General features: G+C 51.0%; 1 protein-coding gene and 1 long non-coding RNA gene across 3 annotated transcripts in view; one reads left to right on the forward strand and one right to left on the reverse strand.

The window, feature by feature from the left end:
• The window catches only part of LOC122892828 (serine/threonine-protein kinase 10), a 120,194-nt gene that overhangs the window by 86,429 nt on the left and 18,277 nt on the right, over window positions 1-15,488 (forward strand). For both annotated transcript variants that reach the window (XM_044229482.1, XM_044229483.1), the window contains 6 exons: window positions 1,257-1,387; window positions 5,691-5,814; window positions 6,229-6,408; window positions 10,346-10,438; window positions 13,039-13,168; window positions 14,835-14,959. In XM_044229482.1, coding sequence (XP_044085417.1) covers window positions 1,257-1,387; window positions 5,691-5,814; window positions 6,229-6,408; window positions 10,346-10,438; window positions 13,039-13,168; window positions 14,835-14,959 — 783 coding nt within the window. The remainder of the gene's footprint in view (window positions 1-1,256; window positions 1,388-5,690; window positions 5,815-6,228; window positions 6,409-10,345; window positions 10,439-13,038; window positions 13,169-14,834; window positions 14,960-15,488) is intronic.
• LOC122892854 lies at window positions 12,766-14,839 on the reverse strand. The gene is made up of 2 exons (XR_006381532.1): window positions 14,688-14,839; window positions 12,766-13,219 (listed from the first exon to the last, which is right to left on the reverse strand). It is a non-coding gene; the product is annotated as an uncharacterized LOC122892854 (long non-coding RNA).

Genomic DNA, 15,488 nt, shown 5'->3' on the forward strand with positions numbered 1-15,488 from the left:
GGATGAGGAGCCTGTCACCTCGGCGGGGTGAGGGGAGGGCAGGAGGTGCCGTGACCAGCGGTAGTCCTGGTGTGAGGGCTGCAGCCCTGGACTCCCTTCTTCCCCGCCACTCCCCATCTCTCACTGGTAGTCTTGAGTTGAGCCCTGGGACGCCAAGCTGGGTACCATAGGAGGACCAGAGTCGGGCATGGCTGCTCAGTGCCCGTGGTGTCTGGGGCCCCTGGAAGCCTGGGGAAGGGGGGAGCTGAGCCCTCAGGGAGCGAGGGCCGGCGCTGGTCCTGCTGAGCAGGAGCGGGGCTTCAGAGCCCGCTTGGGGGGAAGGAGTGCAGTACGCCGCCCTGGCCTCCCTCTCTTTTCTGGCTGGACGGCCCTTGGGGCGGAGTTGGGAACCCAGGGCTGGGCTACTCCAGGAAGGGCCTTTGGAAGCCTGTTGAGGTCAGAGTGGGGAGATGCTGTGCTGACTCTAGGGCAGGCCCACAGGCTCTCTGCCAAATCGGGACCAGTTTTCAGAGGGTATTTGACACCCCCACCCCGAGTCCTGGCAGCTCTCTGTGAATACTTGTGTCTGAAATGCATGATTAGTCACAGGAAAAGGTGAAGATGGTGAATAATTCCATGGGGGCTGCTCCAGACGGGTGTGGCCTCCTGTGGAGTTCAGGTCAGCTTGGGTTTGGCTTCCAAATCAGTTATGAACTTCAGTTTCCTGGGCTTTTTGGATTTGGCACTGTGGGTAAGAGAGTGTGGTCGGCAGTCGTAACTGTCGGATATAAATACTAAGTACTGAACAGTTGCCGTGAGCTGGGCTCTGTGCTATGTCCCCCACGCGTTCTCTCACTGTATCTCTGTAACCACCCTGGGAGGTAAGTACTGCTGTTTTCTTCCTCTGATAAGTTTTGGAAACTGAGGCTTGGGCAGGACGAGGGCCTTGCTCAGGGTCGCAGGGCCAGTGCGCGGTGGAGGGAGGATTAGAACCTGGTTCTTTCTGTTGCCACGTCCTCTGTGTGAGAGCGCTGGCAGCCAGGTGTCGGGCCAGGGGGCAGTGTTTGAAGGCATAGATCAGGGGGAGTCGAAGGGGTAAGCTCAGACATTCAGGACCCCAAGTTCAGAAGCTTGGGGCAAGAAGGGGATGATGGACAGCTATGTCTTACCTGGATGTCGAGGCTACGGGACCAAGAAGGCTGTGGGCCACACCCCTGTGTCACCCACAGATTTTTAGCTGAAATCCTGACCTTTGCCTAATGATTCGGCCCTTCCAGGACTCAAGGCTGCACAATAAAACCCTCAAGAGGACACGCAAGTTTGTGGTGGACGGTGTCGAGGTGAGCATCACCACCTCCAAGATCATCAGCGAGGATGAGAAGAAGGATGAGGAGATGCGGTTTCTCAGGCAAGCCTGGGATGGGCCGCTGATGGCGGTGATGGGGGTGTGTGGTGTGAAGGGAGGGTTGTAGGCTCCTTTGGTTAGAGAACTCTCTGCAGCATGAAGTGAGGGATCAAGGACACAAAAGGCAACTGGTTTTGCTCTTGCACCTCCCAGTCCCCCCATCCATTCATCTACCCGTTCACCTATCTGTTTACTCATCCACCTGCCCATCATTTACCATTCTGTCCACCCACTCATCTACTCACCATCTGTCCACCCACACATCCATCCACTCCTCCATCCATCTACCCACATATCCATCCACTCATCCACTTACCCATCCATTTACCTGTCTATCCACCCACTCATCCACTTACCCATCCATTTACCTGTCTATCCACCCACTCATCTACCCATCATCCATCTACTCACCTACCACGCACCCACTCTCCCATCCACCCCTCCATCCATCCACTCACCACCCACCTACCTACCCACCCATCTATCCATCCATCCATCTACTCACCCACCCACCCTCCCACTTACCCATCTACCCATTCATTCACCCACCCATCCATCCACTCACCAGCCACCTATCCCTCCACTCATCTACCCACCCATCTCCATCCATCTACTCACCCACCTACCCACCCACCCATCCATCCACCCACCACCCATCTATCCATCAATCTACTCACCCACCTACCCATCCATCCACCTGCTCACTACCCATCCACCCATCTATCCACTCATCCACACACCCACCCCACCCATTTCTCCACTCACCCATGCACCCATCCATTTACTCACCCACCCATCCATCTACTCACCCACCCATCCATCTACTCACCCACCCATCCTTCCACTCACTCACTCATCCACTCACCCACCCAGCCATACATCCTCCCACCCGTCCATCCACTCACCCACCCACCCACCTATCCACCCGTTCATCTACTCACCCATCTATTCATCTGCTCACTCACTCCCTGATCCATTGATCCATCTACCAAGTTGGGGGACATGGTAGCAATGCAGATAGATGAGGCTGTTGCCGTTGTAGAACTTACATGTAATGGGCCAACACATGACACGCAAAGTCATCCCTGTTGTGGTACATGCTGTGAAGGAAGTAATGGGTGATATGGTAGCCCCTGGGTTGGGGGAGGCTGCTCTGGGTGTGGGAGACCCCGAGTGGAGTGGCGGCGGGAGCATGGAGTGCGCTGCAAAGCTAAGGCCTGAGGACTGACCGCGGCTTAAGAAGCCGAGAGGAGTGCTCGCTTCGGCAGCACACAGACTAAAGAAGCTGAGAGGATAGGGCTGGAGTGTGGAGCGGGACGGCAGAAGTCATGTGGGCTGCGGGCCAGGGTGGAGTGCGATTTTGTCCCAGGTACAGCCAGAGTAAAAAAGCTGGAGAGTGACTGGCTCTTGTCTCTTTTCTGAAAGACGGCTCTAGCAGCTGCAGGAGTATGGGCTGTAGAGGGCAACAGTGACATAGGGTGACAGCGAGACCCTGTCCAGCCCAGCTGGGCCGGGAAGAGGGAAGAAGGGATCAGTTCAGCATACATCCTGGAGGCAAAACCAGTGAGACTGGTGAGGGGAGGAGAGTGTGAAGCAAAGCTGTCTTCTGGGAGCCACCTTTGCATTTTGAAGGAGGTAAAGCCCTCCTCAGGGAGACCCCATTTCCCCCATTTTGTTGGTTTTTTTTTGTTTTTTTTTTTAGATGTTTGTTTTTATTTACTTGAGAGAGAGAGAAGAAGAATGAGCGGCGGTGGGGAGGGCAGAGGGAGAGGGGGAAGACTCCCCACTGAGGAGGGAGCCCAGTGCGGGCTTGATCCCCCCTGAGATCATGACCTGAGCCAAAGGCAGATGCTTAACCAACTAAGCCACCCAGGTGCCCATCCGCCATTTTGTAAATGAGGAAACAATGTTTCTTGGCAGGTAAGTTACTTGCCTTGGATCATCCAGGTGAGAAGGTAGAGCTGCGATTCTAAGTAGATCTGTGTGTGTTGACGATTCCACTAGGCTTCCACTGGACCGGAAGCTTCCTGGGGCTGCCAGGGGTAGGGGGCTTAGCAATCAGGGAGGCCTTGCAGCCATAGAACTCCCCTGGGACCTGGCCTTTGCAGGGTAAATTTATCATTAGTTTGGAGAACATTTCTAGAACATGGAACACATTTATCTTTTTAAACAGAACAAGTGTCCCAAAGCCACTCGGAAGCAGTTTTAGATGCTCTGGAGATACTTTCCCCTCTAGGGACCGCAGAGAGGAGAGGCTGACTTTTCATCAAAGGTGTTTCTGCATTTCTGCATGTACACATGTGTACACACACACACACACACACGCACACACAGGCACAGGCATTCTAATCATGGGGGCTGGGGAGGCTCACAATAGAGGGTGGGAGGGAGGATGGCTGCTCTTGGAGGATGACCGCCCCTTCCATTTTCTTGGTCACCTGGAGGCAACCTGTGCTCCTAAGGCTCAGACCTCAAGGGCTACGTTTCCATCCCATCGTCTCCTCTCTGGGCGGTTCAGGTTCCTGGGATAAAACTGTAGACCCACTATACCCCATCCGAATCGATGCCTGCTGGCCCTGGCCCGAGACTCCCACCCTTTTGCTAAGGAGAGGAGCTGTGTGTTGCTCAGGTTTAAAGGCGAGACATTGCAGAGTCTGAGGGCCTCGGTCCCGGTCCAGAGCGCCGACCGTCCTGTACACCCAGCGAGGCTGCTGGGCTGTGCAGGGATGTGGCAGGCTCTCTTTGTTCCCAGGCTGGCTGTCACCCCCCACCCCACCGCCATCCCACCCCTGGCCTTCATGGATGCTAGGATGTCCAGAGAACTGGGTCACACACAGGCTTTCGAACTGTGTGACCAGATACTCACTCTCCCAGACTGAGACTTCTAGGTCAGAGTTCTTTCTCTTTTTCCCTAAAATTGCTGGTGCCAGTGGTATCTTCCTTATAGGACATCAGCCCGTCTCGGCCGGCCTTCCCTTGTGAGAACCCAGGTGGGGCAGGGAGGTAGTGTTTGAACTTGGCTGCCCACCTTCTCTTGTAGTCCTTCGTTTTTTTGGCCAGGGGTTATACGAGTCTTAGTTTCTTCAGAGTCGGGATTTCTGTGTCTTCATTAACACTCAACTCTCTCACTGCCCAATGAGCAGAGACTCAGATGGAAGCTTCTTTACGTGGCTGTGGAGAGTGTCTCTGGTTTCCCAGAGAACGGGCAGCAGCCTTTGCCTCTTCTTTCTCATGATCACTACAGCAGTTTCCACTTAGTTGGTAAAAACTTAGCTTAGTTTTAGCACCCAGTTACCATGTTGTGCCTGTCAGGGGGCACAACAGGCATCCCCGTATTTAAGCCTCAAAGAACCTGAGAGGTAGACACGATCTGTGCCATTTACAGAGGCAGGAAGCGGAGCCCCAGTGTGAGCTTCCTTGTTCATGTGGCGGTCTCTAAAATGACCCCAGTTGTGGGCATAGAAGTGAGTACAGAGGGTTGGGGCGCCTGGGTGGCTCAGTTAAGCATCTGCCTTTGGCTCAGGTCATGGTCCCAGGGTCTTGGGATCGAGTCCTGCTTCGTGCTCCCCGCTCAGTGGACAGCCTGCTTCTCCCCCTCCCACTGCTGCTCCCCCTGCTTGTATGCTTTCTCTCTCTCTGTCAAAATCTTAAAAAAGAAATCTTAAAATTTTAAAAATTTTAAACCTTAAAACCTTAGAAAAAGGCATGAACTTATTACCAGTTCTCCTCCAGAATGTATCAGTCCATACAGCAAGTTATGAAAGTATCAATTGCCCTATCCTCTAGCCTTTTAATGAAAATGGAATTTTCATTTTGCTCCTCATATCCATATTAGGTAATTTAAAAATTCTTTTTTGTTTTTTCTTTCATGTCTATTCATATTTTGTGTTCCTTTTTAAAAGTAGGCTCCTCCTTGGGGCGCCTGGGTGGCTCAGTGGGTTAAGCCTCTGCCTTCGGCTCAGGTCATGATCTAAGGGTCTTGGGATTGAGCCCTGCATTAGGCTCTCTGCTCAGCGGGGAGCCTGCCTCCCCCTCTCTCTCAGCCTGCCTCTGCCTACTTGTGATCTCTGTCTGTCAAATAAATAAATAAAATCTTTAAAAAATAATAAACAGAAGTAGGCTCCTCCTTTTTCTCTTATAGATTTGTAAGTAGTCTCATACATTAATCATTAGTGTCTTGCCTGTCCATAAATGTCAAATTCAGCCCGAGTTCTAGTCATGCCTCTGCCCCGTCCCATGCTCCAGCCTTCCGCTTCTCCAGCCGTGAGTTCTGTGGTCGCTGAGCTGCACATTCTTCACCCCTCAGGCGCCAGGAGCTCCGTGAGCTTCGGCTGCTCCAGAAAGAAGAGCATCGGAACCAGACTCAGTTGAGCAGCAAGCACGAGCTGCAGCTGGAGCAGATGCAAAAACGTTTCGAACAGGAGATCAATGTGAGTTCGAGAAAGGACGGGTCCCAGAGGGCTTCTTGTCCCGTGTTTTCTTACAGGCAGTAGGGAGCCCAGTTCATGTGATTTCCTGATCTCACAAGGCTTTGACATGTGAACACAGAATCTCATGAAAGTCTCAGTGCTTCTCTGAATCATTTGGGAGGGTCTCCAGAAGGGGACAGACCTTTGTCAAGCACCATGCAAGAACCTTGCAAGGTAGACAGTCTGGTCTCCCTTTTGCACAAGGAAACAGAGACTCGCAGAGGCTAGGTGGCTTGTCCCAGGTCACGTGGCAGAGGTGGTTGAGCTGGGATTCAAGTCTAGGCCTGATCAGCCCTGGGCTCGCCCCATCTCGATTCCCATCTTTCTCCTGGGTATAAAGCGGCTTTGCTAAATTTCTCCTTCTGCTTCTTCTAGGCCAAGAAGAAGTTCTTCGACACGGAGCTGGAGAACCTGGAGCGTCAGCAGAAGCAGCAAGTGGAGAAGATGGAGCAGGACCATGCGGTGCGCCGCCGGGAGGAGGCCAAGCGGATCCGGCTGGAGCAGGACCGGGACTATACCAAGTTCCAGGAGCAGCTCAAACTGATGAAGAAGGAGGTGAGTATGTGTTGGGCAGAGGCTGGGGGTGTCTAGGTTGCAAGTGATCAGAACCCCAGCTGAGCCCCGCTTCCGGGAGCTCGTGTCCATGTGTCTGGATTCACGGGCCCACCTGCCCCGTGAAGAGCCACTTCTCCGCCATTTGCTGTCTTGCGTTGACTTGACTCCCAGGCAGCTTTCTGGACATCCTCCAGCCTAGCAACCCCAGCTGAAAGAGAACAGCGGAGAAGGAAGGCATGGCAGCCCAGGGGGATCTAAGATACTTTCAGCAGAAGGGGGAGCGGGTGCTGGGGGCAAACACAGTGTGTCTTCTGTGCCCTGCCTTCTTTCTCCCCAGACGGCAGTCCCCTAGTTGGGACCCATGTGGCTCTTCTTCTCTTTCCTCTCCCAGCTGGAAGAGGAAGGGGAGGGTGGCAAAGAGGCAGATGGTCTGGAGACAAAGGGAGAGAGGCAGATTTCCCAGCCTACCCTGGGGAAGGCATCTGGGTCCCAAAGTACAGCCCACACCTCCCTCTGTGGAGCCTGTCGCCGGCAGGCGGGGGCATACTTGGTGGGCCGTTCCCAGTGTCCAGACAGCCTCTAAGGGTGGTCTGTGGGGCTGGCGACCTCAGAGCCCGGCTCCCAGACCGCAGTGTGTGGGCGTGACATTTGTTGTATCCAGGAGGCCTCGGGCCACTGCAGGGCCACAGCTGGGGTGAGACATGTGGGCACAAAACTTAAGGGAGCGCCAAAAACCTTGCTCATCAAATAATATTCTAGTGTGGTGTTTTAAAATAAAAACTAACTGCAAAATATTCACGGTGAACAGAATGTCAGCTACTTGAAGTCAGCCTCCAATAGGACCAAGATTAGTGTAAGTGTAATGAGTTTGAGTTCTGCAATATAGGGCAGGATCCTGTCTGTATTTACAATTTTGATATTCATGGGGCTCCTGGGGTGCTCATTCTGTTAGATGTCTGCCTTCAGCTCAAGTCATGGTCCCAGAGTCCTGGATCGAGTCCTGTGTCAGGCCTTCCACTCTGCGGGGAGCCTGCTTTTCCTTGTCCATCTGCCTACTGCTCCCTCTGCTTGTGCTCTCTGTCAAATAAATGAAGTCTTCAAAAAAAATAGTCATGATTTGGGACATGAATTTTGAGATTTTAAAATGTAATTTATCTTGATTACTGAAGGTTATGGTATTCCCTTTTATGCCCGGTGGGGACACCTCATTGGCCTTACCCTGCTCCCGGCCCTCCTGCTGAGAGCCAGGCCAATGGGCTGGGGTACGATGCTGTATGAAGCACACCCCCAGCTCCAGTGCAGGGAGCAGAGGCTTGGGAGTCTGGCCTGGTTCTGAGTCTTGGCTCTGGATCACTAACTGTGTTGAGCCTTGGACAGCAACTTTCCTGGGTCCCAGTTACCTCCTATCCAAATGAGAGCTACTCAGCACCTCTTGTATGGTCTATCCACACACGGGGCACTGTGCTAGGTGCTGTGTACCGAGCAAGAGAGATAGGAACCCTGCTCTCAAGATGTCGTTCACTGTCACAGAAGCCAGGAGGTTTTAGCCATTAGAGATGGATGTTTTCTATACCCGTCTTTTTCTCCTTTCCTTTTGGCAATCCCCAAAACACAAATGTTATACCTTTGGTATTTTCCCGTAAGTCTCTAAAGCTTTAGTCTTTGTCATCCTTTCTCTTGTTCATGCTGTATAATTTTTATTACTCACTCTTCAAATTTACTGGCCCCTCTGTCACCTCCACTCCACCCCAGCTCTGCCCAGTGCTTTCCGTGTTTCATGTCAGATGCTGTATTGTTTGGTCCTAAGTTTTTTGTGTGCCTCTTTTTTGAAGATTTTATTTATGTGAGACAGAGAAAGGGAGAGCACGTGCCTGTGTGCGGGGGTGGAAGGGCAGAGGGAGATGGAGAAGCAGACTCTGCACTGAGCACAGAGCCCGATGTGGGGCTCGATCTCATGACCCTGAGATCATGACCCGAGCTGAAACCAAGCATCACATGCTTAACTGACCGAGCCATCCAGGTGTCTCTTGTCTCTTTTTTAGGGTTTGTATTTCTCTGTGGCAACATTCTCTCTTTCCATTAACCTCAGGTATGTTTACCTTCACCTGACAGAGTGCGGTTACAATAGCTGCCTTTAAGTTTTTGTCTGGTAATTCTAATATCTGGGTCATCTTGGAATTGGCATTTGACGATTTTTTTCTTTGAAATTCTGTCCAATTTCCTGATTCTTTGTATGTAGAGTCATTTTGGATTTACTGACATTTACTGATCACTGACATTTTGAATGTTACAGTCTATATACTCTGGGTCTCATTAGAATCTGGATAATGTTGATGATTTTGTTTTAGCAGTCAGATCCTGGTAGGCTCAGAGCACAGGGTCTGTCTTGCCTTGAGGGTGGCGGCTCCTATACTGCTTTGGGTCTGCCTTGTACCGCTCAGCTCAGGTGAGCTTGAGATGTGTGTGCGCTCATGCACAGAATTAGGGTTTCCCTCCTTCTGCTGCCTTCTCTCTGGGGTTCTTCCCACACGCTGTCTGACCTGCCCAAGCCTCTTTTCCCGGTTCTCTGCCAGAACGTGAGGTTTCTTATGGAGTTTGAGTCACTGTTCCCACCACACCACTGTGCAGGTTTGGGACTGGTGCAAAGCCAGGAGCGCAAAAGGAAAAAAAACCAGGAAACTAAAAAATTAGGAGACTCGCCCCTGTTCTAACCTCTTCTCTAAGTTTTGACTCCTCCAATGGCCACCTGTTTTTGTTTATTTTTCAGAGCCCTCGGGTAGTTGTTTTTCGTATTTTACCCAGGGTTTTTCATTGTAGTCAGCAGGAGAGAGAGGCTGCTTTGGCTTACACTCATCAGGTCAGAAGACCTCCCCTGGAATGTACTTTTGATCCTGGACAGTATTTTTCTAACAGCGGCTCCTAAGAGCCCTTTGTCAGTAAGTTTTGGGGTGTCAGGGACTTGTTAAGATGTGGGTTCCTCAGAACTCTGTGAAAAACTCTGGGTGCCTTAGAGAGAACTATTATGAATCTCTTCTCCCTCTTCTGTTATAAGAAACAGAAGCCCATTTCCAGCTGACTTGAAAACACTTACTGACTTCTGACCAGGAGGGCAGAAGTGTCACCAGGAATCCTTCCTTTTCAGGTTTTGGTATTGCTTCCTGGCACGGAGTTTAGTCTCAGGCAGGCCCCTCTGGGGTGACCCACTGTGGCCTCCATCCTCCCAGCTTAGCAACCCCAGAGGATAGACAGCCGCTTTCTTCGATGGTTCTAGCACACATCCTAAAGCTCTCACCGGCCCAGCGAGAGTCATGTGTTCACCTCTGAACCAGTCCCCAAGGCCAGGGCATGGAGTACGGTGACTGACAGCCTGCGTCCTGTGTCCAGCCTAGAGCCAGATGGAGCCGGGCAGGCGCTGTCAGCCCCCCCTGAACCTCAGGCACTGAGGAGCCAGTATCTGAAGTGTGTGTTGTCTTTTCCAGGGAGATCGCACCCCTGAGGGGTTAAAAATAGCTTCAGTTATTATAATGGCTTAACAGATTCACAGTTTATCTGTGGGATTAGCATTTCATAGGGGCAGGTAATGAAGAAAATGTCTAAAAAGGCTTCTGAGGGGACAGTACTGGACGAAGGTGAAGCAAGGCTACCCCTCTGAGGGAAAGGGAGGCGCTGCCATCAGAAGGAGGCTGGACGGCAAGTAGCAAAAGCGGCACCTCTCGCTCTGGGGGAGTCTAAAGCCAGAGCCAGCAGCAGACGGGAGTAGGCCTGTCGGGACCCCTGTCAGAGGGGCTTGGTGGAGAGTGTGGTTGGGGGCCGGTGTCTAGAAAGCTGAACCTCACCTTTGGTCTTCCTGCCTCAGGAGTTCAGGGGTTGAAGACTTATTTTCTAGGAAATGTGAGGAGGGAGCCTGACCCTGCCACTCTCTGCTGTTTTGATGCAGGTGAAGAACGAGGTGGAGAAGCTCCCCAGGCAACAGCGGAAGGAGAGCATGAAGCAGAAGATGGAGGAACATGCGCAGAAGAAGCAGCTTCTCGTGAGTCCTTGCCCCTTAGTCGGGTTGGAGAGTCCCAGGTTTGAGACCCTCAATGATGAAGTTCCCCTCTATGCCCATGCCTTGCCCCTTGCATACCCATCTCTCATTCTGAGTGCTTAAATCCAGCCTATCCTTGTTAACACCTCCCCCATGCAGCCTTCCTTGACTGCTCTCACTCCGGCTAGGAGTAAGCTCCCATTTCTGGACATTCCAGCTCTTTACATCCCCCTCTTCCAAAGTGTTTCATGCCCCCTGCCTTGTCTTAGGGTTGTGTGTATGTCCTACCTCCTTGAATAACCCAGTACATCCACCAGCCCACTTAGCATCTTTTGGAGTCTCATACATCAAACCCACAATCTCCCGGACCTGGTCCTGTTCTTGGATTCTGAGGGGGCACCGCCTTCCATCCTGCTGTCAGGCCAGAAACCTTGTCATTCCTGATACCTCCTTTTCCTCCAACCTTTATCACTTCCTGAAAGCATGGATTTAAAAAAAAAAAAAAGCTCCAGACTGTCTCTGGGTCTATCCACTTTGTCTGCATCTCTATGACTTCTGGCCAGGGTCATCTTTTGCCTTAACTGCTGCAGTAGCCTCCCAGCTAGTCTCCCTGCTTCCTCTCTTGCTTTCCTACAGTTTTCTCTCCCACCAGCCAATGCAATCAACACAGATTCCAAATCTGATAATGTCACCCTCCCCTTATAGTCTTGTGTCCTGAAAACCTTCTGTGGCTCCCACTTTGTTCATAAGATAGGCCAACCTCCTTATGTGCTTACAAAGCCCCGTGGGTCTCGTCCGGCCAGCCTCTCCCAGCTTGACTCAGTCCCCTCTGCCCCAGCCTCACTAGCCTCCTTTGTAGCCGTTGTCAGACCATGTGCTCATTTTTCTCCCACTATGGAGTCTGTATATTGTCCTTCCTCTGCCCCCAAACGTACACTTAAAAATGTTTTGTATACTATCTGGTGTAGCATTCTTGGCTTACCAGGGCAGGTGGTGTTTGGTTTTCCCTTTGCAGAGGAAGAAACAAAGGCTCAGGGGGGTGACTCTCTGGAATTAGCAATATGGGGCACGGCCCCAAATTTAGTCTGTCTCCAGACTTCGTGTTTTCTCCAGGACACCATCATTCTGTCCTACAGCCTGTCCTTTGATGCTATCATCAGAAAAAGAATTCCGGGCTGGGGAGGGTGGGGGAGATGGCCCCCATCCCCACACAGGGAAAGTAGACTGGCTCTTTAAGGAGGCCATTTTGGTAGTGGTATCAAGAGCCTCAAAAATATGCACATTGTTGGCCTGGATTTTCTGTTTCTAAAGACTAATCCTGAGGATAAATCATCGCAGAGGTTTACAAACAGCTCCCAGAGGCTGAAGAGCAGCACCATCTAAAATAGAGACAACCAGGAAACAACCCATTAAGTATTGGGTGAATAAGCTAGGGTACACCTGGGCCATGAAGTATTTTCAGCCATTAAAACTCATTTGATAGAGGATTACATTAGGACATGGAACGGTATTTTTCATTTTTAAAAAATTACAGTAAAACAGACATAACAGAATTTAGCATCTAAAGCATTTTTAGCGTCCAGTTCAGTGGTATTAAGTACCTTCACCCCATCGTGCCAACCATCCTCACCAACCCTTGCCAGAACCCTTTATCTGGCGAAACTGAAGCTACCAAAGAAGTAGTAACACCCCATGATAACCCTCCCCCAGTCCCTGGCAACCACCGTTCTTCTTTCTGCCTCCACAAATCTCACCTCCTAAATGTGGGAACATATGGTATTTGTTCTTTTGTGCCTGCTTTACTTCAGTTTAGCAGGCCCTTGAGAGTCACCCGTGTTGTAGCACACGTAAGACTCTCCCTCCTTTTTCAGGGCCGAGAAATATTCCAGTCTTTCTATACTACATTTTATTAATGCGCCCTTCTGTCTGTGGATAATTGTTTCCATCCCATAGCTATGGTGAATAATGCTGTTACAAACATGGGTATACAAATCTCTAAGTCCTTTTGCAGAAACATGTTTATATAGATAAACCCAAACCAGCTACTACTCCTGGGTGATATGATTCCCGGGCATTTTTGTTTCTGCCTATGTGTTCCCTAAATTTTTTAAATTTTAATTTTTTAATTCTTTATGATGGCAAATTAAAAACATAGGCAGAAAGAGGTGCAACAGGAACCCCCTCATTGCCTGATCTCAGGAATTAGGAACTCATGTCCCCTTACTCCCCCACCCTTCTGTGTTATTTGAATCAAACCCCACATATCCTATCATTTTACCTGTAAATGTCTCAGTATGTATCTTTAAAAAATAAATCCACAATACCATAAATGTACTTAAAACTTTAAATATTTAACAATAATTCAGTAATTATTGCATTGAATCATTATTTCCATTTCCAATTGTCTCATTAATTCTTCTGTTTTACAATTTGTTTGAATCAGGGTCCACATAAAGTGCACATGCCACAACTGGTTGACGTGTCTCTAAGTCTCACATTTCCACATGTTTTCTTCGCTGCTTGTGATGACCTATCTTCTGTAATAGCAGTAGAGGACGAGGTGCCGAAGCCAGTGCTAAAGGTCTATTCTCTCTCCCACACAGGACCGGGACTTCCTGGCCAAGCAGAAGGAGGACTTGGAGCTGGCGATGAAGAAGATCACTGCTGACAACAGGCGGGAGATCTGTGACAAGGAGCGCGAGTGTCTCACTAAGAAGCAGGAACTCCTTCGAGGTGGGTGCCAGAGAGTGGGCTCTGCTAGGAACTGCAAGGTGCTTCTCCACCCTAAAAAGAAAAGACATTCCTTCAGGGCGAAATGTGGGGACAGCCTGCCTGAAGTTGGGGCTGAGGCACAGAAACCAGTTGTCACCAACACTATTTGACATTATTCCTGATGTCGAGGAAGGAAGAAAGAAAGCAAGCGATGGAGAGCGGGTAGAAATTGTAATAGGTCCACTGGGTGAACGGGGTACCGGGGGTCGGACAGTATTGAGCCCCGTATGAGAGCTATCATGTATCGAGTGACTACTTTGCCAGGCCGTGTACCAGTCCTCATGGCTCAGTCTCCTTAAATCTTCACCTTATGCAACAAGGTGTTCTTGTAGATGAGGAAACGGAGGCTTGCGGAGCGACTGTGCTGTGGCTGGGGTTGCTCTGCTAATGCGTGGTAGAGTAGGCCTTGACCACGGATCTCCTCTTGAAGCCAGGCTCCTAACCACCCTGACACCCTGACAGGTTTGCATGCCGGCAGATCCCTCACAGCCCAGGACCTTCTGGAGACCCCAGTGTAGACCACTCCCAGAGGGAGGGCTTCTGTATCTGGATGGGGTCACTTGGCAGGGTGGGGTCCTGGGATAGAGCTCTGAAGGGCAGCTCTGCTTAGGGTCTTTCTACTGCCCGAGCTTTATCTCATCTAGTTTGGTTTGGTGTTGTGGGGTGTGCAAAGCAAGTGGGCTCTCAGTGGCCAAAAATCTGTTGTTTGAGCTGCATGTATAACAGTTGGATGGTGAAAATTTGAGTGTGGCGCCTGTGGGCTTTTGAGCCAACAGAGCAGCCTGTTGTGAAGAAGTAAACAACATGGGGCCAAGGTTCCCACACTGTCTCTTGCTTACTGACACAACAAAGCGCTGTGATGGCTCATGCAGCCGAGCAGTGTGGACCCCCTCAGTACTTGGGGATGGGGCTGCGAAATGGGGTCCCTGGTGTTCTGAGGAGCCACAGATGTTGCCCTCATTTGTTTTTTTGTCCCACAATATTGAGAAGACCCACCCTCCTTAGGGGACAGTGGTTCTGGTTTTGGTCAAGAAGCCAAATCACCATTCCGATTACCATGGGCAGCTCCAGTGTTCCCAGAACAGGAATGCAGTGACGTAAACTGACCATTCTTCATGGGTTGAGCGCAGCCCGCTATGTGTCTCGCGGGGCCTGAGGTCCTCTGACACCGGTGCCCTGCCTGTGGCTGAGCAGAGGATCCGATCATAGACTTCCAGTGATAAAATGCCAGATACTGCTGTCTCAATGATGTTTATATAAGGGACGTGCAGTGGCCAAGGAGGGTGTCCCACGTTTTCCAAAGGACAAAATAGCGACAGAGAGCTGTCCTGGCTTCTTCATGAAGCTCCATGAGCCCTTCCCACCTGCCCGTTAAGAAACACTGAACATAAATATGTCTCCCGAGAACACTTCTCCCTCTGTGGTGTGGTTGTACGCATTTGGCAGAAGCAGGAGTGGAGGCCTGCAGAAGGTTTGTTACCTGTCCCAAATCCTAGTGAATGAGAGCGGCTCCAGCCTAGGTCTCTGGTTTCTCTGGCTTCTGACTCTGGTCACTTCCTGGTGTACTACTCTCCTGGCCCAGTGGGGCTCTGGCCATAAGTGTCTCATCAGGCCTCCTCCTTCACAGACCGGGAGGCCGCCCTATGGGAAATGGAGGAGCATCACCTGCAGGAGAGGCACCAACTGGTGAAGCAGCAGCTCAAAGACCAGTACTTTCTCCAGCGGCATGAGCTGGTGCGCAAGCATGAGAAGGTGAGGTCCCTGGATGGGCGGGCCACCAAGGCTGCCACCAAAAGTACTGGGTAGGGCCGTGAGGCCACGCTGTGACAGTGCGCCACTTGAGTATGATCTGTGCTCCCAAGAAGAGCCAGGTGTTGGTCGCAGTGGGGCCCCAGGAGGTTCTTGGGGGATGTCCTGCCTCAGGTGGAGGCGCTAGGAATAGGGAAAACCATGTAGGGAAGCAGATGGCGGCTCCCTCACGGACTCCTTAGGGTGTGTCTTTCACTTTTTCCCCTTCTCCCTCATTTTTCCATTTCCCCCTCATCACTCTCTTTTGCACACATTCCCTCAGAATGCTTTTAAGTATCAACTTAAACCACTTCTGCCAGGAAGCCTTCCTTAACCCCCTCAGACCAGGCAAGGGCCCCTGCTCTGGAGGCCAGAGCGCCCTCTACTTCTGTGTAATTGTCTGTCTTGGTTTGATCCCCTTAGTGGGAACAGAGACAGACAAACCAAGCTATGGGTGTACAGCCAGTGGGTAATTACAATTCCTAATCTAAAT

Source organism: Neovison vison, chromosome 1 (assembly GCF_020171115.1).
Source record: "Neovison vison isolate M4711 chromosome 1, ASM_NN_V1, whole genome shotgun sequence".
Lineage (NCBI taxonomy): Eukaryota > Metazoa > Chordata > Mammalia > Carnivora > Mustelidae > Neogale > Neogale vison.